Source organism: Ptychodera flava, chromosome 16 (genome assembly GCF_041260155.1).
Source record: "Ptychodera flava strain L36383 chromosome 16, AS_Pfla_20210202, whole genome shotgun sequence".
NCBI classification, from domain to species: Eukaryota; Metazoa; Hemichordata; class Enteropneusta; family Ptychoderidae; genus Ptychodera; species Ptychodera flava.
In genome coordinates, this window is record NC_091943.1 from 23,830,488 (window position 1) to 23,858,428 (window position 27,941).

General features: G+C 36.2%; 1 protein-coding gene across 29 annotated transcripts in view; it reads right to left on the reverse strand.

The window, feature by feature from the left end:
- LOC139114378 (potassium channel subfamily T member 2-like) overlaps positions 1–27,941 on the reverse strand; it is a 165,719-nt gene that overhangs the window by 13,554 nt on the left and 124,224 nt on the right. For 6 of the 29 annotated variants that reach the window (XM_070676062.1, XM_070676061.1, XM_070676065.1 and 3 more), the window contains exons 11-25: positions 27,531–27,667; positions 26,340–26,403; positions 23,680–23,769; positions 17,662–17,770; positions 17,026–17,134; positions 16,565–16,714; positions 15,116–15,372; positions 13,742–13,843; positions 11,213–11,257; positions 5,773–5,889; positions 5,158–5,449; positions 4,777–4,882; positions 3,991–4,163; positions 3,134–3,205; positions 636–770 (exon numbers count right to left, since the gene is read on the reverse strand). In XM_070676062.1, coding sequence (XP_070532163.1) covers positions 636–770; positions 3,134–3,205; positions 3,991–4,163; positions 4,777–4,882; positions 5,158–5,449; positions 5,773–5,889; positions 11,213–11,257; positions 13,742–13,843; positions 15,116–15,372; positions 16,565–16,714; positions 17,026–17,134; positions 17,662–17,770; positions 23,680–23,769; positions 26,340–26,403; positions 27,531–27,667 — 1,958 coding nt within the window. The remainder of the gene's footprint in view (positions 1–635; positions 771–3,133; positions 3,206–3,990; positions 4,164–4,776; positions 4,883–5,157; positions 5,450–5,772; positions 5,890–11,212; positions 11,258–13,741; positions 13,844–15,115; positions 15,373–16,564; positions 16,715–17,025; positions 17,135–17,661; positions 17,771–23,679; positions 23,770–26,339; positions 26,404–27,530; positions 27,668–27,941) is intronic. The other 23 variants (XM_070676068.1, XM_070676069.1, XM_070676076.1 and 20 more) reach the window with 12 other exon arrangements.

The following is a 27,941-nucleotide window of genomic DNA, read 5'->3' on the forward strand; positions in this document are numbered from 1 at the left end:
AAATATATAAGCTCAAATCAACTTGCACGCTCCGCTTTCAATAACTTAGTACACGCTTTGATGCACAGAGTGAAAGTCTGACATAATTAGAGAGGTACATGTTATTTCCTATCTGGTCTGTGGTGATAAATGTGGTATCGATATTCAAACATACTTGTATTATTTCTGCAGTCTCAGAGAGTACTTGTTGAACAATGAATGCCTAGTAAATTTGCTGGGAAATTTTCAGTATGTACCCCATGGATCAACACGACCTTTTAATGACCTCTCAATGACAAGTTGATTTATACCGGTAAATAAGATACTCTTATACTCTTGTATGTTACTGTTTACGTTTGAAATTCTATTTTATACCAGAATTCACGTGCCAACAATAACAGTGCAGTTTACACACGTACAGGCTGTGTTGACAAGCTGAATACTGTGTATCCCAACATGCCTTTGGGAGTTAAACAAGAAACTGTAATTTGCATTAATAACAAAAACATTATAAAAATCATCAAAAATTGTAACAGCTGGTCCTTTCATATGTCAACATACTTGGAATAAATATGCCTCTTGTGTACAAACTTAAAAAGATTTAAAAGTAATGGCAATTAAAAGTTTTCAAAGTGATGGCAAAAGATTGCACTCACTTGAACATTGTTTGTACTGCAACGACTTGGCAAGCGTCGGCCATGTAGTCTTCTTCAGCTAGTTTGCTACTTTCTCTATCAACTACAACTACAGTGTCTGCCTGTAGGATACCAGCCCTCAGCAGATCATCCAAACTTTGGGAAAAACAATAAAGAACATTATCTTCAAATCACCATTCATACAAACCAGTGCACATCTAAGGTAATAACTTAAATTAGCAGGGATAAAGGTTTTGTGCAGTGGACATGTAAACCAGTAAACTATATTTGGGCTGTTCAAAATGAAAACGATTGTGGTCATAACAAAGTGAATTTCAGAGTCATATAACCACGATCTGCTCATAAATCTTTGTTTTACAACATGTCAACTGTGAAATGTCACTGATTCATCACATGTTGGATATACTGTAATTGTCACTTGGTGTAAGGTTTAGGGGTATCTTTGAATGTGAGGCCTATTCAGGGTTTATGCCCAAATGGCTTGGACAGACTGTCAATAGGAAAAACAATACTTTCTCAGCGTGTTCATTTTTAGCCGGATGCCGGCCAAATTGACCGGCTACTTCCGTATTTTGGCCGGCTACTTTCAGCACTGTTTCACTCTAGCCCCAAAATTCTGGTTTGATAACAATATTTTGATTTTTTGGTGGTCTTGCAAGCCAGAAATGATATTTCAGAAGTGCCGATGTGGCTATATACGCGGTGAACTTGTTGCTATCACTGTAGTACCGCGATCAGCGAACGTGTTGTACTCATACTGGGAATCCACTCTCGAGGTCAACCTTGCTTGCCCGATCACAGGCCGAATTATTCCGACGTTCACATCGGGTATAGCCGAACATTGGACTAATATACAAGTACATAATGCCCGCGAATAGCCGACCATTTCCGAATGAAGCCGACGTTGTTTCGCTCAAACGCAGAAGAGAAAGTTGACGCTTGAGAGCTTTGGTTTTCTGCGTAAGAGTAGGGCCTTGTCTGATAGGTTTGGTAGGTTTTTGATCAAATCTAATGTGACCAAAAGTTACTGAGTCTCATTTTTCATACTTTTGAAATGCCATGTCAATCCAGCCATGGTCGATCACAATGTCAATATTCAACTCAAGTCGATCGACATCGCGTTTTGTGGAGGGGCCGTGGTTGTGTGCATCGTGGAAGAGAAAGTAGATGCTTGAAAACTTTGATTTTCTGTGTAAGAGTAGGACTTTATCTGTTGGTTTTGGGAGGTTTTAGATCAAATCTAAATAAACAAAAAATTACTTGGTCTCACTTTCCGTACCTTTGAAACGTAGCTCTGCATGGCAGGGCTGTGGTGTAGTTCAGGTTGGTGTTCGTATAGTTTGGGATTTTATCAAACATGAACACTGAAATTTAGCTCTCCTTTTTTAATTATATTTAACATCACCAAAAAATCAATAATCAGCTTGCGGATTCGTTTTATTGTGAAATTTAATAGTACAGTGAATTGAAATCACTGAAAATTGTGTTCCTGTATAATTCATTGAATTGCATGAATAAACTGTTTGATTTTACTGTATCCTCAGTCAAGTTTATTTAAATCAGTAAAAAACTTTGTACAGCCAGACTCAGTCAGGATTCTAGCGGATAGTTTTCTGGGTTGTGAAAACCCCTATCTAAGATGTATTTCAAAATGTTTGTTCAAGTCATGAGCTAAATATAATTCTACACAACAGTCTGGTGAAATTTTGCTATTATCCTTGCCAACTGAATGCAGTTATCCTAATGACAGGCCTGAGTGATATCAAATTAATTTTTCTGAACTGAACTATCCCACGAAAACATGTTGTAATTGATTGAGATAATGATTATTCTGTATGCTGAAATGGTTTTTCATACTGTACAAGAATGCATGAAATTACTCCAAAATGTCTTAAAATTTCAAAATTTCTTGCACACCCCCTCCCTTTAACCCTTCACATGTGTGTATGTTGAAATAGCCTTTTATACACTATGTAAGAATGCATAAATTACTCAGAAATGTCTTCAAATTAAAAAAAATATTCCTTAACACCTTAACACTCTTATGCTGAAATAGTCTTTCATACAGTACAACAATGCATGCAATTACTTCAAAATGTCTTCAGATTTTAAAAATTTCTTGCACACAGGGAGGGGACCCCCTCCCTGAAACCCTCCCCTGTGTGTATGTTGGAATAGCCTCTCACACACTGTATAAGAATGCATAAAATTGCTCAGAAATGTCTTCAAATTAAAAAATAATACTTAATACCCCCTGGGCCCGCCCAGGGAACCTGGTTGCACACAGAAGCTAACCGCCTACTTTTCTAAATGTTCCGTCTACTTCAAAATTTTTTGAGAACCCTGCTTTCTGAAACCTTAGTAGAAAGACACCTGTAGTGACAGATGGACTTTGGCTCAATCTTAGCTACTATCTGCAGCTTATTCAAGTTGGTTCATTGCTGACATTTTCCAACTATTGGTAACAAACTATTTTTATAATAACTGATTTTACTTACCTCTCTATGGAACCAATCATGTAATAAACTAAAGGAAAGGCTGCTATGGATTCTAGAAAAACTGTATCTGGCCTGAAATAGACAAGAAAAACACCAATGGTAATTTCTCCTTCACTAAAAAGTATAGCAGAAAATGTACACCACACAGCTAATATCAAAGGGAGGCCATGACAATTTGAGGTAGAATTATAGTTAAGGTAGTATGCGCCTCGAAAGTGAAAGACTTAAACTTTTGCTCTAACTTTCCTCAAAGAATCTTTCAATCATTCTCTTTCAAAATCAAGAATAAAAAAAGGGGGGTCAACATGCAAATTTTGGTACTAGAGAAACAAATTACTCAAGATTTACCGATATTAGAAATTCAAAATGGCCGCCATCCCTGTGTTAACTCTTTGGAGAAAAATAAAAATTTTCGAATTTCGAAAAACTAAGCCGGTGAAAAATTTTCTTTCACCAACAGCTTTAAAATGAACCCCTACATGTGGTATATCAGAAGAGAATTGTAAAAGTTTGAGAGTCCGAATATCTGTCCCCGAGGTGCGTTCTACCTTAAGGCAAAGTTCAAAACTCCTCATTTAGCAGCGTTTTACTAGATTTGCAGTTGATTCAACCAGCACTAGATTGAACTTAATTGATGGATGGCTGTGATTTGCACAGCTTAACCTGTTCACCCCAATTCCCTATAAAGAGGTCCACAATCACAATTGGTAATAATGGGATTGGACAACTCCATTGTGGTGAAAGGGTTAAAACTCAAAATCAACATTTGACAACAGAAGTGATACTTGATTTTCATGTGGCAGCGCCCTCTACAGTTATGAATGACATGTACAGAGCGATCGGCTAATTCAACTCACCTCTTTTCGACCATGATAACGATAGGTTTTAGTGTGTGCTTTGGCCTCCAGTGTGCTCGGAGTGGAACGATAAAATTATACAGCCCTGGTGCTGTGGACTCTACTGCTACAATTATAGAATTATTCGGCCAATTGTAATCCCTGGCACAGTGATGATTGGAGTGTGAACATGGCTGAGGAAGAAACAGAAACTATTTACTTTCTTTATAAGTTTCACACAGTACCAGTGAAAACATCAATTCGACAAGAAAAAATAATTCCAATGTGAAACGTCAAATTAAATGATCGTTGTTCAATCCTTCCCATACTTTTTATGAACAATGAACAACAATACAGCGTAACAGTGAAACCACTGGAATCTTCACCTAACCTTTTGTTTTGCTGGAAACTATCAAAATGTACATCTACACAAATTCACATAGATGCAGATAACAAGCTTGCCTTCTCTGCAAATACTTTGTGGACATAATGTCCAACGATGTTGTAATGAAGCTTGATAAATAACTATCTATACACATGCTGCAGAAAAAAATTTAAAACACATCGAAACTTTTACATATAACATATGAATTGAAGACATGCACAATTACAGTAAAGAAGTCTGTCTCTTATTGACACATGTTCATTACTATTATCACAAATTAGTTAACAACTTGTGATATATTCAAAGACAGTAGCACAGGACGTGAAACTAAATTAAGAATGTTGGAAGCACTGTTTCCCATGAAAAGTGTTAATGAATTACATGTAATATGTATGGTATTAACCATCTGATTGTTATTTTACCTGGTCCAGTTCCAGACAGCAAAGTTTTCGAGGGTTGGCCAGCAAATGTGAAAACATTGGTGTGTATCCTATGTAGGGAGCGACGGGTGGATACCCTTTCATCCAGCTGTACAAAGGTGCAAAGGTGAACTTTTAAACAGGTGAAAGGTTATATACAAGACAATATGGATTACATCTACAATGTAATGAAGAATTGATTTGGATGCAAATAATGATCTATGAGTAAACCATGATTGGTTTGTTTTTTGCTGGAATTAAAGTTTAAATCACTAATATGGCTGAGAAATGAAAATGAGTTAAACCTATCAAATGATACACTACAGAAAATATCAAAAGTTACTGAATATGTTGTTCATAGAATATGTTTCTATTGATACTCACTCGCTTTCATTCTTAGCGTCCCACACTTTGATGTCCTCAATGTCTCCATCTACTTCTGTTTCCACTTTCTCAGCAGTGAACGTGATTCCAGTCTCCTCATCCTCTGGATCGGAGGACATGATTTCCAGGACAGGCAAAATGCTGGGCCGTCTCCTGCCCGGAACTCTCTCTTCCTCGCCAGCGGGAGGGATGAGGAGATTACGACCACTGCTGGTGGAGGGTTTGCCGGTTACCAAAGCCTCCCGGGCAGGATCGTTTGCTCGTCTCTCTTGTAGCTCTATGGCCATGGAACCTTAGGGTAATATGACAAGTTATGAATGTATTATAGGTTTCAGACAGATATCAAGAAAAAGTAGCAGAGTTTTCAACCCAATGAGCCCTGCAACCCACAAAGAAAGCAAACATTATTCAAGGAACATATAAGAGAAAGAATGTAATAGTTGTATTTTTAGCAGCCAGCAAATGCCCACCATCAGCATTCACACCACTGAGCTCACACTCCATTGAAACACAGAGGGCCTTGCAGGTGACAATGCATAAAGCACAGGGAAAAAACCTGTAGGTATTCGCAGGCAAGTTGCAGCATAGGTAAAATCAAAATTGAAGTCGCCTCACTGTCGGACTTAGAGAGTATCCAATTGGATGAACCACTGCTTTCGTCTTCTTCTTGTATGGCGTGTAGTTTCCTGATGTCTCCTGCTTTTGTGTTGGTTGAAGTTTGCCGGTCTTGTCCTGTTAATGAAATTACATAATTGCCATAGTCTGATGGCTATGTCCCTAATACGATAACTTGTAGATGATACAACTGACCAGTTGAATTGCATGTAATGATTATGACATGTGCATAAGAATCTATATACAGTGATTTATACACAGCAACACAAAACAATAGTTTAAGATGGAAGTTTACTTCATTGTAAAATCCATCTGCTGATTTGCTCATTGATATTCCTGTTATCTGTATCTTATAATACTTTTCTGATGTTTATGTCTAGTTCCCCAATCATAGTTTCCTAGTGAGTTTCTTTGTGCACTAGGATTGAATTGCCACATACTGTTTAGAGTAGACCAAGACTTCCTTGATTCACTTCAAACAAAAATTAGGTTTATAAATACAGCCTAGAGTTACACCTGTAGTACTTCAGATAATTGGTGTCTATTAGTTGCTGCATGTGCCTAGAACCTTGCTTTTTGAATCAATGTTTTGTCTGAATAAAATTTTGTGCCCTTTCTTTTGTGATGTCATAAACTGTGGCAAACAGTCTGTTCTGTCCAATATGAACAAAGGCATTTGATTCTAGAGTATTAACAGAGATATCTAGAAGTTTGATTGTATTCCTTTGAAATTTTTGAACAGAATTTATATGTTTCCTGCCTTAACACTTGTTTGCAGAGATAGATGTATGATAGTGCAAAAGTTACAAAAATCTGGACAGATCTTGCAAGCAACACTCAATGGACTTATCTAGCTGAAAGCTTTCTGAATCAATGACAACTTAAAAAACTTCAGCTTTATCCAATACTGAGTGTTAATCCACTTGTTTATCGATATAAGTAGTACTTATTGGTGATTTCTATTTCAATAAATTAAAGAGGCACTCCCACTTGGTAACATTTTTAAAACACATTTTTTTCATGCCAACGGTCAATATTTGATGTGGCAACTGCGCGCGGATCGCCAGATATCGATAAAAACATGTCATTTCCCGAGCGTATTTTTCACATCCCGAAGTTTCACGATCGTTTCTGATTTTGACTGGAAATCCCCCAAAGGTTTGTTGTTGTGCTGATTGACGATATTCTAGGGAGTCTCCAATAAGTTCGAACGACGCAATTAATTTACTTCCCACTGCAAAGACTTTATATACAGCATTATGCCATTATCTCAGGTAAGTTTTGTAAAACTTCTCCTTAGTTTTTGTCGTTTTCATTATTCTTAATCAATTGTACTATATTTTTAACCAATACCACATAAACATCAGTTTTTATGTGTCAAATATTAGCCCCCTCCGATGACTACATTTTGTGGTCTGCCACACAGTACGCCGTGCGCGTGGTGTGCGTCTGTGCATACCACTCGGCAGCCGCTATGTATCAACCGCACGTAACTATGCTAGTCACCTATGCGAATTCTGGTGGAATCAAACTTTGTTTTCCGTTTTTTCTCAGAGTCAGTAAGACTCGGCTTTCCCCAGGGGGCATGACCGATCACCGACGCGAGTGGTACAGTGGCATACAGCAGCGTAAGCGTAGACTCGTACTCCATAGCTTAGTTGACAATGGCCCCAGTGCCGAACGTTCGATGTTCGGAAGCTGAATTTAGGTGGGCCACTGGAATTCAAACTTTTACTTTTTTGAGGACATGTTTTTATCGATATCTCGTGATCCGCGCGCAGTCGCCACGTCAAATATCGACCGTTGGCATTAAAAAAATGTGCTTTAAAAGTGTTACCAAGTGGGAGTGCCACTTTAAATGTACATACTCTGAGATAAGTTTGTACAGAAAGAAACATCAAGAAAATGTAACTTTTTAATTGGTCACAGTTGATAAAGAAGACCAAAGGTCATTTGCATAACAATAACCAATGGGCCGGCATTATGTGACTTGACTTGACTTGACCATATCAAGATAGGAAAAGTGTGGTTTTCAGACTTGTCACCAGGGGATGGTAAAACGATTTCCTAATTGAAGCCATGGTTTCAATTAGGAATTTTACAGTAATGTTGCAAATTGATGAATATCTAGAACATGGTCCTCTGTTTTCATTATTTCTAAAATCTACAAGTCAGCCTGATAGATTCACTGAATGTCCACTAGTCTGGTATTTAAAGATTCAGTCGCATGAGGTTATGCTCTGTGAATCTAAGCTCACACTTGCACCATGGTTGAAGATCATGCATTGCCTGAACTAGCTGGATCAACTCTCACCGTCTTTTTGTTACTTAGTCATTTTTGATCCACATTTGTATGGATACAGTAATATTGTCATCACTAGGACAACTAAGATTAGATTATCCTGTACATAACTGAGTTGTTTCAATAGCTGCCATTACTTATTCCTTCAACGGATATTTTGTTTTGCCTAACACCTTGCTCTGTGAATGTCAAATACCAAGGTCATGGCTGCAGGGAGTCAGTGTTTTGTATGAGTGAATAGATGTACACTTGTATCATATGAACATGGATGAAATGGATCTTTCTAGATCCCTTTTAATTTTTCAATATCAGATCTGTATGAACTGTTTTCAATAGTGCCTCTGTGGATCAAGTTATTGTCCTTAGGAATGAAACATGATCTTCACTGAGACTTTCATGAAAGATTTAAGACATTATGTGTCATGAAAAAGTGAAACATTTTTGTAACATGAAACTCAAAGGACTTAATCTGAAAAATTAAGGTATTGGCATTTCATGAACATCTGTAAAGTGCTGATAAAAACAGTGTGATGGCAACTCAAACAAACTATGTGCATGTGCAGTAGACATGCAGTGTTTTTGTTAAGGCTGGTACCCCTGTAAATGTTACCGGGGTTCCCCATTCATTATACCGGGGTTCCCCTTGGTATATCAATGCAATCAGATCAGAGGACAGTAGAAATGTTACCAAGGTTCCCAAATCATTTACCAATGTTCCCCAACCTTAGCAAAAACACTGGACATGCATTTGACAGCATATATTATGATGCATCTTCCTGTACCAATAGCTTCTTTGAATTGCTTTCCCTTTAAACTTCAAAGATTGGTCTACTATGACAATGTTGAACTCTTTCAGCAAACTTATTTAAAATTTTACATTTAAAAAGTTCTATATTTGTACGTAAACTCCTTAGTACCCTTAGACTGACAACAATCTGACAATAGGTACACTGATAAAACATTTATGAATCACTAATTGGAAGATCTACCAGGTATTTAAAGAGTAAATATTATGCGCTTTTCTTGTTCAATATCAATCATGAAAAGATGACCAAACACTAAATTTCTGTGAGAAATGGGTCATCTTACACTAAAATTGATTTTTTCTCAGCAGACGCCAGTACCATACAGTGACTATTACAGTAGATTTCCAAGATAAATTGTCACGATACTTCCTTTCAAACACATCATGATGCAAGGCACTAAGAGAGCCATGCACATCTTTGTACTACCGGTATGCATCCATGGACTTCAAAAGTCCACAGACCTCTTACAGTCTTGATTGTTTTGAATTTTGTCAGTTCTTTTGTTGACTGTCATACGGTATTCTACAGATAGGTGAGCTACAAAATTCAGGATGATTTAGGATTAAGATCAGTCACTGACCAGGCTGTTTATTGCCACCTCAAATGTACCGTAAAAATAGAGCATTTGGCAGAACCATATATACCTTGCATCAATGAAACTAGGCTTCTTTCCAAGTAGAGTGAGTACAATGCAACTGCCATGAATTGAGGCCAGGCAATGAAATGATGGATGTCTTATGCTGTGCTTTACACACTGTCACCATGAGAAAACCACATTCAATGCGAGTGAAATGGAAAAGAAGGGCTCAGTGGTGTGCCATGAGATGGTAATCATACTTTGAGATGGGGGCAAAAAACACTTAAGCCTCTTGAAAACAAAGCAGATGTTCTGAGAAATGAATGACACATTGTGACTGCACAGCAGGCTGAAAAATAGAGGCGAGGCATGACAATGGGAAAATGATGGAATATAAAGAGATATTGAGCAGTCACATCTCAAAGCACTGCAAAGAATAGCAATAGAAACACATTAGATGTCACATATCAAATAGAAACCGCACTGAAAATGTTGATGTAAAAAGACTTATTCTCATGATGAAGATAAAAGACATTCCTATGATGAAGATAAAGGTGAAACTCAATGATCTTTAACAGTCTTTGAGCAGAATGAGAAATATTACACAGAGTCACGTATATAAAGATTTAAATGATATGAAAGTTATCAACAGGCGTAATTACCCTAAATTGCTGCAAAAGGCATTATTGTGAGTAAATGCACTTGAAATTGCAAAATGGTGACTTGGACCGTAATCCTTGGAGCATAAGCTAGTGGTTGAATTTGAATCATAAGTGGTCCATGAATAGTTGAAATTGTAAAATGTGACAATCAAAGAAGAGGTGGTTGAAAAGACATGACAGATTCAGTTCAGGACACCACTTGAACATCAACATGCCAGTACAGCATTTTGGGATAATTACCAATATGAATTATTAAAAAGAATGAGTGAAATTGACAATCACACAGAAAGTGCCATCTGCATTGGTGCAAATACTCTACATGGACAGTTCACAGAATAGCTATACAAAGAAGAAAAGACATGACGTAACAGAGATAGGTACAGCAAAGATTGTTAACAAGTCTCAGAGGTGCAGAAAATCATTTTACATTAGTGAGAGAAAAGTGAAACGAGTGTTATCCTGCCCAGACTATCAAAGCACAAACAAATGAGGCTAGTTAAAGACGCATGCATGGCTGTTGTGTTAGAGCAAGAATTATCGACTTTTATTGATGTCCTGTTTTGTTTTGCCCACTGTCGTAACACTCATGCTACACCTCAATGGTAAAAAGAAGAGTCTCTCTAGTTTTGTGACTGATTACTAAGAACTGAGTAAGTGATTAGCTAGTCCTAATATTAGGCATTTGTTAGATTTAGATCAAAACATTACCTTGTCACCTCAAATGAATTCACTTGTTTTTCAAGTCCAAAGTGCAATATCATAGATGATAGATGTGATTTTAAGGAAACACAGAATACCAGAAATTCCCCTCAGATTTAAATGGAAAGTTTTTTCAAAAGGGTTAGTTGAAGTTAGCTGGTTATAGGATATGATGCTATAACGAGAATGTTCAGTTGGCAGAAAAACATGATATGTGTGTTACAGCTTTGGCCAGGGCATGTTTATGAAAGAAACTGAAAACAACTCTCAGATAAATTTAGGTTAGTCTAAAGTATGATTTGAATTAGCCAACTGAAAGAAATTATGAAGCTTCTTGTTAGTAAAAGCAGAGCAGCCATATCTTTTTGCGAAATGTTTTTACATCAATTTTTACCCTGTTCTTGAGTATCCACTGCATTGTGATTTCCTTCTTGAGTTTCTGTAGGTATCAATGATATTGGTTATATTTGAATCAATTGGAGGAGTAAATTTACATATATTAAAAAAATGTGTTTGCTCCCAGGTTGTCATAATGCTCAGTATCCTGTTAATTAGGAAGTTTCTCAATTTTTCTTGTGACCACTTTCACAATGTAAATCAGAACAGATGTTCAGTATTCATGATATTCTCTTCCCAAATCAAGGTTCCAGTTACCATTTAAAAGTTGAAATGGAGTTTGGTTTATATCTAAAAATGCAGCTTTCTTTAATTAATGCGGGTAATTATTTTAATGCATCTCACTGGGAAAAATCTCAAAGACTACATGAATTCAGGTAATTTGTGTAATATCAAGATTGTTGTCTTTCTTTGCTGGATAACGCTGAGTACGATGACAGATACTATGATAATCAGATAGGTGTAACAGGAAAAATTTCACACAGACAACAATTTAACATCTGCAATACTGGTACATTATCTGCACGTCAAACAGTATTATGCTAATCACTGATGTTTGGAAGACATGTTCACAGCTTATCAATTTCTTAACACAAAGTTGACTTGTAACGATTGCACATTAAACCAGCATTTGAGTTTCCCTGGGAGTTGTATATGTATGTACATGTAACAATCTGAATATTTATTTTATCGTGTTCTATACATGTAAGGTGATCAACTTGCAAGTAAAGACTAATTTAGTATGGCTGGTTTATATCGCCTGTGGCACTACCCAACGAAAGTAAGCGCATTTAATATCTTTTCACAGCCCTTCAATGATATTTTAAATACCGGTATGTTTTTTTTTTGCCAAAGTGACTTTCCTGTCAGCTAGACTTGTATTTTACAAAAAATGTAGTAGATGTTTGAAGTCACCATTGATCAAACATAAAGATGCATTGGCTGAAAGGCAAAAGAACTTGAGTTTCCTGTAATGTAACTACAAGCCTCTGCAAGCCATTGAACTGGAACCACACCATAATTTACATTATTTGCCCTTCTTACACTTTTGAACATCTCTTGTTCTGACATAACTTTGTCGACAGTGGAGTGTTAGCATCAAACTCTAGTACAGGTCCACATAAGTGGGGCCAAGGAGGGTGGGTTTGGATTGTAATAAGGTTATTTAATAAAAGGGGAGGCATAATTATCTAGTTTACACAAGCATGCATAGCGTACTCACCGTAATTTACTCAATATTTAAGAATTCTGACTCTAAGCTAGTGTACGAGCAGGATGCAGAGGGTACTACTCTATGAGTTTCTTCATGCAAAGAATACAAAATGCATTGAGTGAGATTTCCAAGAGTAACTAAGAGATCACAGAAACATATACAGGAGTCTGAGATGGAAGGGAGCGATAAGTAAATATTTGGTTGAAATCATGTCTTACAGCAACTTTTGATTACAATGCTTTCCCTAAAAGTTCTACTACATTTGAAATACTTGAAAAGAACATAAAAATGTATGATGATTCAAAAACACTAAAAGTGTCGATGCATCCGAAATTGTTTGGACACTTGTGCTCTTGATGGCCAAATGTATTCAAGGAGAAATAATACCAACTAGCAATGATGTAAGGATTCTGCCAAATCATGTGTGCTTTCCTTTCATTGATGATTTAACATCCAAGTTGAGAGACTGTAGAATTACAATTTGTAACTTTCGTTAAAGATACAGTAAGAATGTGTCTTGAGGGAGCAAATATTCAGACTCATTTTTTCACACTTCGCTTCTGGTCTATCACATGTTGGGTCTGGTCTATCACATGTTGGGTCTGGTCTATCACATGTTGGGTCACATTTTGAAACTCTTGGAGTAAGTAAAGTTTTTTTTTCTGTTCTAGTTTTGTGAAAATCAAAAGTTTAATTTTTCCTAAAAGAGTTTACAAAAGGCTGCAGCAATTTTGAATTTCAAATTTAAGTAAACGTTCGGCAACAATGCTTCTCTGGTACCAAGATTTGCAAAGTGACCCCTGATTTGTATTCTTCATTTGGTAAGAGAATGATTGGAAAACTAATTGAGGAAAGTTTGGGCAAAACTTTAATTCTTTCAATTTCTAGGTGTGTACTACTGTAACCATAAAATGGTCACTACAAGAGATTGGCATTCAAGTGCTCTTGTACTGAGATAATGCCAAATAAACCACAAGATGGTGTTTCTGAATACATCTTACTTATGACTTAATCATGATTGACGTCTAATGGTCCTTCACTTTACAGAAGAGAAGTAAAAAAAGGCAAGTATCTTATATATAATTGCCTGGACAGAATCGGACAGAACACTATGATGTTAACGATTGAAAATCAGATCTTTTTCGAAAAGGAAAACAATGTAATCAATGCTGTGAGACCATGCTTTTCTTCCATGTGCGGTGCATCGTATTAACATATTACTATCCATAATTGTGCATAAGTATACAGTGCAAATATAAACTGAATTGTTCACTGGATTTTCATACAAATACACCATCACGGAGAAGAAGTTACCTTGACTTTGGCTTTGGCGAGATAGTAGATCAGAACGGCTTTCTGTAGGAGCCCCATGTTGTCTAGTTGCCCCATGATGGTAATATTCTATAGCTAGTGTGCCTAAAATTGTTAAGAGGCAAGCAATATATGACAAAAAAAAGAAAAAAATAGACACCGAAATATTTTACCATTCCTTGGACGATGGGTAAGAGAGTTCGTACATTCCAAGGAATTTCACCAGTACAGGAAAAGTTCTGCTAGGTCACGTACAACCGCATGCAAGTTAACCATGTGGATACAAGTGATTTTAACAAGGTATACTAAGTCGTTCATTCTGAAATTTGTTTTATAGTTACTGTGAATAGGTAGTTATTGCAAGCTCTTGCATGCAACTATACATGCTTCATCAAATTGCACATATCCATTTTTAATAAACATTTCTTGTATCTAGTCATCTACAGACTGATTATCAAATTTGAGTTTTTAGTTTTTCATGAAGGTCATTTTTTGATCAAGCAACGCAGAAGTGGATGTTAGTGATTTCACAGCAGTCAATCCTTCAGTATTAATACAGTATGAAAGGTCTTGAGGAATTAAAAACTTGATAAGTTGATTAAACACAAAATTAATGTAATCCACACAAAAGATAGCTAACAGAGCCTGGTCTCACTACCAGTACAATATTAATGACTAGTTGTTTCTGATGAGTTTCAACAAAGAGTAATACAAGAAGTCATTCACAGTAGGAAAAATTATAATGAATCAAGCTGATATCACACTCGGAGAATAGACCAGAAGAGCTGGTCATTGTTGGACACTGAGGTAATTGGGGAACTCACTTTTTTCTTGCTATTGACAATATGCACAGTTGAGGGAACCAACTGTTTAGTCTAATGCGTGTTGAACCATACAATTATTGAGTGACTGTGTACACAAATACAAATACATGTACATGCATGCGGATATTATTTTGACCATATGTTTGTAATACATTAATTAACACAACTGTTACATGTTTAAAAAATATTCTGAAGCGCGGTGAATTGGAAGAAATGCAAATGACAAAATGATGTACAACAAATGAATGTTTGTTACCAGTATATTTGAAGATGAAGTACAGATGTACAAGATACATCGACTAGACACATGATACCGTGTATCACTACTGCTTTCTGTGTTCTTTGAATAACACAAAGAACACAACAGGACATGTTTGTATGCACTCTGAATCGGTGAAAACGTCTTGGAATTTTCTCGGAATACACTGTTTCAAACAGCAACTTTTCATTACAAACACTAACACAGTAAACTTCTGCTGCACACCAAAGGAATTATTTCACTTTTGTACAGACTGGTATACCAGCCTTGCCATACACACTGATATTCACTTACCTACACTGGCAATGATACTATGAATTTTTGAAGAACTGCTCGGCTCATTATGCAGGGATGACTTGCTGTCTTTCCTCTTGTGCTCTCTCTCTTTCTCAGGGTCTGAGTCGGCAAATATGAAAGCCGAGTTCTCCTCCTTTGTGATGTTGAAGTAGTAGCAAGTGTCGGACGCCTGCATGATATGCTTGGGTCCCGGATTCAGTTGAATCTCGGAGTCTTCTTCATCTTTTTTAACTCCAACCAACGCCACACCATACCTGTATGACAAACCATGATACGCTTACGGCAACAAGAATGTATATATTTGAACACTCACGTACATGGAAGGCACCAGTTCATGATGACTGTCTGCACAGGAACTATAGACCTAACTTCCTTGTAAGGCAGGAAGTGCCTATACTCTTTTCAAATATTATAACCACATCACTCCATGGTTATTTTGCCAGACACACTGGTATGATCACTATTTCTTTCACAAATTTGTGAGTGATTTCATTATTTGTTTTAAAGAATGACTGTGTCAATGTAACTTAAGATCAACTTTGAAACAACATTTTGAATGGTAAAGGGTGGTGTTGCACTTACCAATTACACTTTTTTCAAAGCAAATGTCTTATGGTAGATGATGTGAAAACCCCCTCATACTACATGTTATCAACAAGCAGATATTTCATAGTAGCAATAGTTTACTTGAAGGACGATGGGGTACATATTTCTGGTGGAAAACCTCAATTTTTGTATTATTGATAACAAATAATTTAACCTCTGAGAATTTGATACTACTTGTTAATTAATAAAATTTCATATCTCATTTGAAACTATAGTACCGGTGTATTTTGTTTTGCTTTTATCTATTCTCATTCTTAAAAAGCAGGGGTTGAAAGACTGACATTCAAAAAAAATGATTAAAAATCATCATAAGCAAAATTGAAATGACTCATATTCATGATGTAAGAACTTTATTGCCAAACAAAATTTAATGTTGCTATACAGCATTCAAAGAACATAATGTGAAAATTCACAAAGTTTGACTCAGCCAGAGTTGACTTAAATTTTTTTGAAATGTTGAACATGTGAGAAAGAGAAGCCAGGAAATTGGGTGATTCGCATAAATTTACATTTCTTTCCCACTGAATTTACTGTGAAAAGTGAACCCGACCAATATTTTAATCTCAGGTTGAGAAATTAATGAAAATTGAATGAATCTTTGCAAAAAAGGGATTTTGAGCAAAATACGCTTTGTTGTGTGCATTGCCATCTTAGGTCTAAGGCTTGAAGTTGAGATGAATCGTGATCACCCGCTTGTCAGCAAAACTATACCGCTGATTAGCTGTCTTTCTTAAATGCAGTAACAGCCTAGGCCAGAAGTCGATCTACTTGATGGTCAAATACAATGCAGAATTTCTTTTGGGTCATAACGATGCAGAATATCTTTTGAGTCATACTTACTTCTTATGAGCATGAAATGAGGCATATATGAAACTCTTATTTTCAAACTCCCCAAAGAATTTGCTGTCGCCGAGTGTGATGTGGTAGACTTCATTTCCTGAAGAGCGTCCATACATACGCATCCACTGTGAGTCAGAGTCACTGCCTTCACTGAGGTGTAACAAGAGAGAAAATAATTTGGTATGATTGACAGATATTACCCTGTCATACTGCACTTGTAAAATGGTATATATTCTGTTTATTATACCTGCAGGCTGCCTACCTAAACAAAATTGTTATGATGAGACACATAAATCATTCTGCCAGGAGACAAGGAAATATCACATCGTTTGAGGATCTCTCCAGGATTTGTACATGTTAGGTCGCATTCCCGTATGGGTCAAATTTCTGCTGAGTTGCGGTTGTGTACAGGTGTTTTGTCTACGCACCATTCAAATCGATAATTCTATGAAATTACTTACTGTCCCCTAAGAGTGTGTATCAGCAGAGTAACAAAAGTGGATGTCCCGGGGGTAAGACAGTTGTTGGCAAGTAAGGCATACTTGAATTCATCTTCACACACCACATGATCTACAGCAAATCATTAGACGAGAAGGAAAGAAATCTTATAGAGATCTTATAGAAATCTTAAAGAAATCTAGTATTATTTCTCAGAATTGCCATGCCATCTTGGAAAATTCTCAGAATTCTTAGAATACAAGATCCAGAAAGATAACTGGTAAATGAAGTAGTTATATCAGTTAAAAGTAGTGTCGATGACATCATTGCTCCTATTGGATATCAACTGACCTATGTATGGCATACCAAAACTGAACGATAACGAACAACTGCTATGAGCAGATAAAAAGTCATATTCATACATTTCATCATATTACTAACATATCTAAATGAGACTATTCCTGGGTCTCCACATACTGACTTTGAAAGGTATCAGACAATAATATCAAAGTAATATCAAAGTACGCCATTTGACATGACATTGTATAAGTACTACATTAAATCAAGGAAATTGCCATTTAGTCGCATTAAAAGATCAAATAATAAGAATAAATTTCATATACACTGTAAATTACGGCACACAGATTTCTTTGAAGTACCTGCAAACTTGACATGAAACATATTCTCAGGTTTCAGGATCTGCACAAAGATAGGTAAGTTTGGAGAAAAGTCCTTCACAGCCCAGGTTCGCAGTATTGTTTGTTGATCCTGTGAATAACAAAAAACAACACCAAAGGTTCGTATGGTGAGATTATCATCAAATTGAGTGTCTTCCATGAGAGGTGTGAAGAATAGGCTTGGAGTAGAGTGGTTCTTGTTTGTGGAAGAAATTTTACAGACTTTGGTCTACTGAGGCAAGCAACTCCATGACTGTGTCATTATTTGTGTAAAATTGGCACTTGCAGCAATTAATACCATGTATTCCCAAGATGCAGAACCACTGACAGCTGGGCACCTATGTATGCCTCAGGGGGAACAGCTCCTATGTTCACCATAATATAATTACAGGGAACTAGGCCTCTGATGTTTTCTTATTGTTTGTTTGTTTTTGTTTGTTTATGAACACATAGTTACATAACTGAAACTAAAACATGACTGTGTATGTTTTTTTAAATGCAATTCAACGTAAAATGAAAACCAGAACAGCAGGCACACTCCGCCCTGAACTGAGCACTCTGCCCAGATAATACATTCTGGTAAAACTTTCTCAGAGGGTGAAAGCTAGGCTACCTTCTGGGTTACACACACAAATTTCAGCTCTCGAAAATCAATGATTAATTCACTACCGACGACAAGAAAATTGGCATAGTGTAAACTTTCATTAAATACCATCTTGCATAGTGAACCCAAATTTACCTTTAACTCTTCCATATAACCAAAAAAGCCTGGCAGTTTTGGCTGGTCTGGTGACATCATGAATCAAATTTTAATTTGAGGAACTGTATAGTTTTTTTCACTGGCCTTATGAAGGACTTCACTGAATAATTATGTCAATGAGGTTGAAATCGCGAAAATTGGTTCCATGATTGGTTGTTTTGAAATTCTTTTCCACGATATCACAGGAATACACACCCCACTTGAAATTAGGTTCAAGATATTGCAAGACCAGTTGAATATCAGTTATTTGGTGATGTGGAAGAGTAATGGATAAACTAGGGCTCATAATACACAGTGCATTTAATAACCGTTCAAACCATGCTAATTTTCTTGTCGTCAGTCATCAATTAATCATTGATTTTTGAGAGCTGAAATTTGTGTGTGTAACCCAGAAGGTAGCCTAGCTTGCACTCTTTGAGAAAGTTTTACCAGAGTGTATTATCTAGGCAGAGTGTTCAGTTTGGGGCGGAGTGTGCCTGCTGTTCTGGTTTTTCATTTTACATGTAATGTATTGCTTTATTTCAAACAAACACCTTCATGATTTGTTTTCAGCTATGTTGTTATTTACTCGATGAATGCATTTGTAAACAAACAACTAACAAAAAAACATCAGACGCCAAGTTCCCTGATATATAATCCCCAACTTTGCTCTATGTTGACAAGAGATGTTTGATAGTTCCTGTTATACCAGTACATTGACAAGTAGTCTCCAAGGGAAATTGAGATGCAAATGTTAGTGTTAGTGCAGAGAGTGGCAAGACCAACAGCAGACCATAGCCTTGTTAAATTTAGAATGAAAGTTGTCAGATGGCAGAGAATGATTTATCTAAAGAATGCATTCGTGAGAAAAATACCAAGACTACGTGTGAGCAGTTAAAAGTGTTATATAGTTACAAGAAAACAGCATAAGGAAGTAATGGTTAACCCTTTTTCACAGCCAATCACTAACACAGACATGTAAAATATCTGTTGTGAAGATAGAAGTATCACAAAGTACATTTCTCCCCACTTTAATTGCCTCATACACTTTCAGATGATTTATTATCTTTATGATAAAGATGAGTCTTACACATCTTACAACTGAATTCATAACAAACCATTGAATATCAACTTCTAAATAATTTCAATAGCGTTTCATTAGCAGATAGGATATGTGAACAAACTTAGTGATACCAATGAGAGCAATGTTATGGATGGCTGAAAAAAGGTTACCATGGAAATAATTATAAATCCGGGTACAGATACCTTTAAAGATTATCGAATGGAACATGATAATATTGATGTGATAGTTATACAGAAGCAGTTTTCCCTGCATGATTAGTACAGCCAGTGTGGATGTTTGGGAGTTAGTACTTTATGAGATGGTTAGTATTCAACCAAAAAAACAAACTTCTCATGACAGATGGATGAAACAGCATTTCATGTTGCCAAATCAAATAATCTATGATTGTGAGCTTTTGTTTAAAAATGGTTTCTATGGAAAATAGAGCAACTAACATGAGTTTACGATGAAAAGAGCTTAAGAGACTAAAATCTTTGGCTATTTTGACCAACCAAATGAATGATGGAGAGCCTCAATTCCATGAAGACAGCTGCTGATAAGACAGTTCATCTTCACAGTTCCAACTATTGCTGCTGTTTGACTATTAATCTAGATCTGTTCAGGCATGAACTATGCTACATGAGTTTGCTGCCGGAGAGAATTTTGTTTTTGTGGTTGATGGTTACATTTATGAAAGATAGCTGGGTTACAGTCTTGCAGACAGCAATTTACTAGAGTCAGAGAAAGAAAGAACCACTGGTACCCAAGCTGTTGAAGACAATATCTATATATGGACACCCTGCGGAGTTGTCATGTACTGTTCTTTCCATAATAAACATTTGTATACAGTTGGGTCCAACTTTGCAAGTGTACGTGTTGAAAGCAAGCTAGCAATTAATGTCTCCCATACTGAACTGTTTCTAGTTATGTCAATTGTGACCATATTGGTTCATATAGCAAAATATATTGACATAATACTTGTTTACCACACAGAACAGTCATTAGGAGAAAATAACAATTTTACACATGTTCAAGCAACATTTGTTCTGGGCAGGAAGCTAGCAATACTTGAAACGATATATGGCCACCATTTAAGCAACTATCCCGGGTGGCATGGCAAAATAAACAGGTGCATTTCATGTACATGTTTATGTAAAACCATCCAAGCAAAATATAATCATATCAGGCCGGTCAACAGAAATATCGCCATACACTTGACTGACGGCATGGGGAAATCTTCTTTATGATAGGCTCAACGAACAGAACAGCAGAGTTTTATGTAAAATTCTTTTTGAAATTCCTGGAATAATCCAGCAGGTGAGAGTGAAAATTGGTTGGCAGACATTTTGATGAAATGGCATATTATTTTAATACCAAAACACACTACAAATGACAAAACTGAGATCATCAATAGATTGTGGTGAAATATGCTATCGAATAAAATGTTGATAATGCTGTTTATGTAATTGATAGTGTTATCATGATAGATTAGTTTGGATTGCCTGTTCATAAAAAAATCATACAGTCAATTATTCTTTATAATGCTTTATGCTACAGATCTCTAAATAATTGATCCGCCTATCAGTTAGTTTTAATAACCAAATTATCCAACATCAGAACTTGTGTCACCGAGACAGATATTGGCAGTCTTGGTCAACTTGGGTAACATTTCCTGAAATTGAAGTTTACATTGCCAATGAAAGCATTTTTCTTGGTAACTGACATTTTCTTCACTTTAGTCCAGGTTACATTGTTCATTACAGAAAATGTTTTCATTAAAGTTGTACTGGCTGAAATTCATCCACATAAATGAAATATATGAAGTAAGCAAATGTCCAAAGATAACAGCTAAGTCTTTTCATTACGGCCATGGGAATGATTTCTGTGAAACTTTAAATGGCAAGTGATTGAGAACATTTTTGGGTCTAAAATAAAGACGTTTCTGTACCTCAATTGAGCTGCACGTCTACTACATGAATTGCATTGCATTCAACAAGGTACAAATCACCTATCAGGATTAACTTCTAGTGAATTTTTTCAGGACAACACAACTTTAATCAACATGTTGAGAAAGCAACTAACAATAATATTACATACCGTGACACACTATACACACTAATATGCACATAAATAGACAGAAGGGAAAAGAGACTAAGAAAACGAAATTGGAGAGAGAATCATGCATTATACGACAGAAATCTTGGATATGACAAGAACCTAAGCAGGTCTGTGGAACCACTTCTAGGTTAGTATTGAACAGATTCAGACAAACTTAGAACTTAAGACATATAACTCTTTTCACAAGCAATATCACATGCTACTCATGAATGAGGCAGCAGCTTGATATGTAATACAACCCCTTATTTTTTGAAAGAGCAACCCATGTTGAACGTGAGTACTATAAGTCTTGGAAAATATTCATTGATGCATTTACAGACAATTTGATAGGGCTAAAATATGTTTAGAACATAAATCTATGGTAGAATGTGCCTCAGGAACAGATATAGGGACTATCCATTTTTTGCAATTCATTTCTGATCTACCACTTGTGGTGGTTCATTTCGAAGCTCTTGGAGTACGACAGATTTTCAGTCTTAGATTTTCGAAAATCAAAATTTCATTTTTTCCTATTGAGTTAACATGAGTATGGTGGCCATTTTGAATTTCAAATATTGGTAAATAATAGAAAGTTTGTATCTCTAGTACCAAACTTTGTGAGGTGACTCCTGATTGTTCTTGATTTGGTAGGAGTATGGTTGAAAGTTTTATTGTGGAAGTTTGAGCAAAAGATAATGTCTTCCACTTTTGAGGCACATACTACATAGTACCTTAAGGACAACAGAGAAGGCAATTTGTTAATTGAAAATTTTAACAGATTGTTAATATGCTATAAAAGAATTCATATATTATTTCTTCACGTGTACCGGTATGTCCATTGTCAAGCAGAGTGTCTGACCTTTATAGAAACTATTTGCGTGATCAATACCAGCCAACTGTTTACTGGGCTATTGACAAATTTGCCAACAAACTTCAATCATGCAATATCATGTACTTTAATGTGTATGGAATAGTATGTTATGTCAAGTACAAGCACAATTCTTGCAATGAAAATGAAGCAATTAACAAAGCCTATATTACCGTATACTGGTAGACAGGATTGTGATATTGAATTGTGATATTTCATAAAAAGCCACAGACATCAAATGCAAATGACAGCAGCCATAAATGCTAATTTGTACACATTTCCGAATGTTAAGACATAACACTCTTTTTTGATATTTTTCCAGTCTGTGATTAAAAAATATCAACGCTACAAATCAAATTCTGCAGTCAACAAATTGTAATGTAAAGCGCTTTGACTGGGAAAGTCCTCAATATTCTTAGTTTCTTCAGTAACCTCTGTGATCTCATGCAGACTTGGTGTTCACTTCAATTTCCTAGATGAACACTAAATACACACACGCCTGTAGATTGTTTATTACCATTCTTCTTAGGTTTGATGGATCACAACATATAACTATCCCCTGCAGTGTGCTCCCAATAAACAACATTTCTGATCTCTATGAGTCACTTTGAGAAGTCTTAGACCTCCATACTTTTCTTGGAAAATCTGCTGCTGATGTGATTTTTTATGGAACGCTCTTAGAGTGCCAACTGATCTGGACAGGATGGCAAACGTTACATTTACAGCAAGACTATAGGGAGTGGTGATAACAAATTAAATGGTAATACAGCACACATTCCAACAGTGAATTCCAGTCAAGTTCACAATCCAGATTCTACTCCAGGACGAATGGAGTTAATTTTACCAGTACCTGGTGCAGTTTTTACATTTCCTGTAATACGTACAGGACTTTAATCTTCGTGCACCATTTGAAGGTTATTTGAATGCTGGATACATATGATGAGAGTCATGAAAACTATTTTGTCTGCCTTTGTAAGACTGTTCAATCTCAATGTCCTTCTTGATGTAAACTTCAACAATCAGCATGATGAATTTGTCAAAACTGACATTATGGTACCACAGGCCTTTTAGGTGCATGGAAAAAAATAAACTTCTGCAAAACAAAAATGTCATGCAAAAGGAAAAAAAAACTTGCTTAACCACAGTAGAAATAACCAAAGTTGCTACATATAACCCATGAATACAACCAAAACTAATACAACTAGATATCAACAATTGTTTGGCATATCATACATAGTAATTCCGCAGGGAGTCTAGTCCACTTTTTCCTGCATTGCCACTTCCTTTGTTTTTTCTTTTATCATCATCTGACTCGTTTTGGGCCTGGAAAATGGGAAGAGTTGCCTTTCATATTAAAAAATTGACAAAATATTTCTGGCAAGGGTCGTAAGTACACTGTTTGACTCTCAACATTCCATAAGAACCACAGTTCCCAAACTGTCATGATAGTCTGATAGTACAATACCATTGGACTAAATTATAAACTTAATTTACTATGAAATACAGATGTCCGACTTTTGTTCATGGTCCAAAGAATTTCAATACAAGCTTCACCTTTGCCTTTCACCTTTCCTATATTTTGGAGCTAAATTTACCATGCATAAACTGTAAATTAATAAATGTTGTTGCCGCTTGGTACGTTATTCCATCGTTAGCACTATAAATGTAACAAAACAAGGTGTACACAGTAATATTTAACCATGAATAATCATCTCAGGGTTTCAGTTTTTAAATGGCTTACAACTCTTCCAAATCTTCCATTTATTTCTTGTCAGATTTTGTCACATCAGCAATTATTTGACTCACAGTAAACTAGCAAAGAGGTCAACAGGATTGAGGAAATTAAGTCTATATTTTCACACATCTGTGATTTTATCTTGGGATTTCCATTAACTTTTCCCAGTAACAGGTGCTTTACACGACTCCTTTGATGTATGGTATTTTCTGTCTTCTGATTCTGTATTATCATTATTTGACTCACGGTAGTTAAGTACTCAAAAGGGTTGAGGAAATTACGTCTGTATTTTCACACATCTGCGATGCAATAAAAGGGAATTCGAAAATAAAGAAACTTGATCAAGAGAGCTTGTAGGCAAAACAGACAAGGCAGCGAGGGGGAAAAACACAATTTTGACTGAAACTGTAGGAGAAAAGGTGTGACCTTGAATTGCTTGATCTGATGACAGAGGGCGCCATGCTGTGAATATGTACATTTATATCCTGAACCATGGCTACAAGAACTGAAAACTGTTTATGCAAAGTTCCAATATTGCATGCTACTACATAGACAAGGCTGCATAGATACATAGATTGTGTCTGAGAATATTGCACTTGGACTACATGTACCATCCTGCCCCATGCGATACATACCAGAATCCATCATTCAACAGACTTGACGAGAGGACCCTCATTGTGGGTGAAACTTTCAATAAGGCATTATGCATAATAAAGACAATGAGTAATGCAATTGAAAATTCTGAAAGCTCAGATGACCATGTGGATATTGAAGGAAATAACTGATGCAGATGGATACCATATACATGCATTCATAACAGTTATTAAATATGTTCTCTTATGGTATAAGAGATCAACAATCTATCTTCTTTCACTGTTTTGGTAGTTTTTTAATCACCCAAATTCGAATATTCAAATTACATATTCTGTAAATCATAAGAAATTTCAAGGCTTGCGCAGTTACTTGGACATTTTAATGTATGTATAAATGAGGTATCTTTTATGGTTTGCGGAAGCAATATTGACACCTTTCACCACATTTTTAAGTGTAGATACCAACAAAGTGCAATTGAACACCAGTAAAAAAGAGGCAAGACGGATTTTAAATTAGAGAAATGCTATACAGATACAACTGACCAACAGCTGCTGTCAAAGACATAATAATAACTAAACAGACTCAATCAATATTTCCTATACTAATATTCACAAATTGACACATTACATATCTTTGCTGTAGAATTTCTGATCTTTTTTCCACCATCTGGACATGTGATTGTGACCGTCACTTATTGACACACATGTCATCACTCATTGGACTTGACAAAAAGTCTTGCTTTGAATGTGGCAATTAAGCAAGGCTGTGATCAGAAGTGATGGCTAAATTTCTGAATGTAATGATGAACTTATACAAAACTATTCAACAAAAAACTGATTGCATTATACGTATGATTTAAAGTGTGATGAATTCTAAACTGAAGTGACTTGGACATGAAAATGTTGTCCTCATTTATGTAGTCAACGTGGTTATAAACTTCAGTCAAACAACGCAAACCGGTGAAAAGTAACGATAAAAATTAATTTCATCAGCCAAATACTGTATTGTCCATTATATACCAATGTAGGGTTTTAAGATGGAAGACCTTATTACTACACTTATCTAGCATTTACCTTTGACATACAAGCTGATTCACAACATATAGTTACACAAATGATCAATGAGAGAAATGAAACATAGTTAATCTGGAAAGAGTGGGCATCATTTGAGGTGACAGGCTACTATGATATTGTTCAGGTCAAAGGTCATATGAGGACTGTTCTCAGAGGTTGATCATAAAATTATCATGTCAATTAATATCAAGGAAAGAGCAATGAAACACTGTGTCTGGTCCCTTTTATGTAGCTGCAATTAATGACTTTCATTCAAAAGCGATTGGGTGAAATATTGCAGACCAGTAGTAGTAGGTATAAGAGAGGACAGGGACAGGAGCAGCGAGTTTGACAGTGATATAAATTTCCCAGATCATAAGATGCATTCACGTAGCCGTCACCAGGTGTTCAGGCTGTGCGAGACAGACTTGACTCAGTGAACTACGATTACAGGCATACATGCTAGATGCTATGTCATTTATATCCGATCAAAGGTAATCTACAGTACTTACTGCTTCGTGTCTGTCCATGACATTTCGTGGTGACAATATAAAGCAGGCTTCTGCATCATCCATCCTGTCAAAACACAAAGTATTGATGTTGTTTGTGCTCTGCTGTACAAGACATTTCTTATCCCAAGTCTGGATTATAAAAATCCTGGCCTATTCTACGTCAATTCTGTTGACTACAGAAACTAGATAAAATGCATCGTCTCTCATTAAAAGACTTCATGAGATTCAGAATGAGGAAGCTGTACTTTGTATACTGTTGGAAAGTTCACAATGGAGCAAGACTGAAATTGATGTTGTAAGCTTAGATCTCTTTCTCTCATGAAATGTCATAAATCACACAGCTTCATTTTGGCTCACTGCTTTTCAGCCACATTTGATCAATGGATACAACATCCAACAGAAATCTGATTCACAGCAAACAACAAGCATCTTTTGTGTTCTTTTTCTTTCTTCCACAGATTGCATGGTATTTTTATTTGCTTTCTAGCTTTAAATGTTGAGCCCTGCTCCTTCCTACACATTAAATGTGTTGAGTTTTCTCAGGATATTTCTCACATGTGAAAAATGTTTCCCTCTGCTTGAGTATTAATAGGGGATTGGTTCAAATTGAGGGCAACCACAATAAATTATGCAAAGTTTTAAGTCATACAAATGAAGGTTTTCAAGGTAATAGTAAATTAAGTTGATCAATGTGTGCTTCAACTCTCAAAATCAAAGTACAGTCTACAGTTCTTGCGCTTTTCTATCTAGTGGACTTTTATTACATCGGACGCCCACACAAATCATTCATACTTCATTCATATAAGTTCAAACAGCTTTTCATTTTGAGGCAAAGTCAAGGCAGAATTATTGTGTGGCTAAATCAGCGATGTGATGTTAGTTCATAGGCAGCAATCATGGTATGGCCACAATCAACACAGGGGAGGGCATGGCAGTGTTTGTGATTTCTTTTAAAGTTTAACGGGATTTTGATCAGAATGGAGGATTCATGCAATCACTCGATCACTCTGGAGAAAACACACGGTGTGCACACCCTCTGATTGACGTATGGCACTTCAGATGTTTCATTTTTCATGGATTTAACCCCATAGCAGTACAGTACATGTCATTTGTATGATTTCCTTTCATTGACGAGAAGTAAAACTAAAAGTGAAATCTGCCTAGAGCTTTTGCATGACACAGTTCCCTTACCTGACTCTTTGCAAGTCCTGGTCTCGGAGAGCTGATCCCTGTACGTAGATGACCCTTTGAGACCAGATAGGAATCTGTAACAACAGCCTCATTGTATTGTCTAGTTCAACTGGTGACAACAACACCACAAAATAATCCTGGAATGCAACAAAGAAAGGTGGGAAAGGGGGAATCAATTATCAGGATAGTGCTTGCATATATGTTCTGGACATTTGCAAGTGTACATTTGTTTCACAAAAAGTTTTCAGAAAAAACATTCAAAACATCTTTATTTGATCTCACTTCATCATGAGTTCACCAGTTTTCTTATATCTGTCCGACAAATTTTGAAAATTTCTTCTGACGACAGAAACTGTGGTGGTATCATTATCGCTTTCAATGATGGAAGGAAATGTCAGAAAACACAGTATC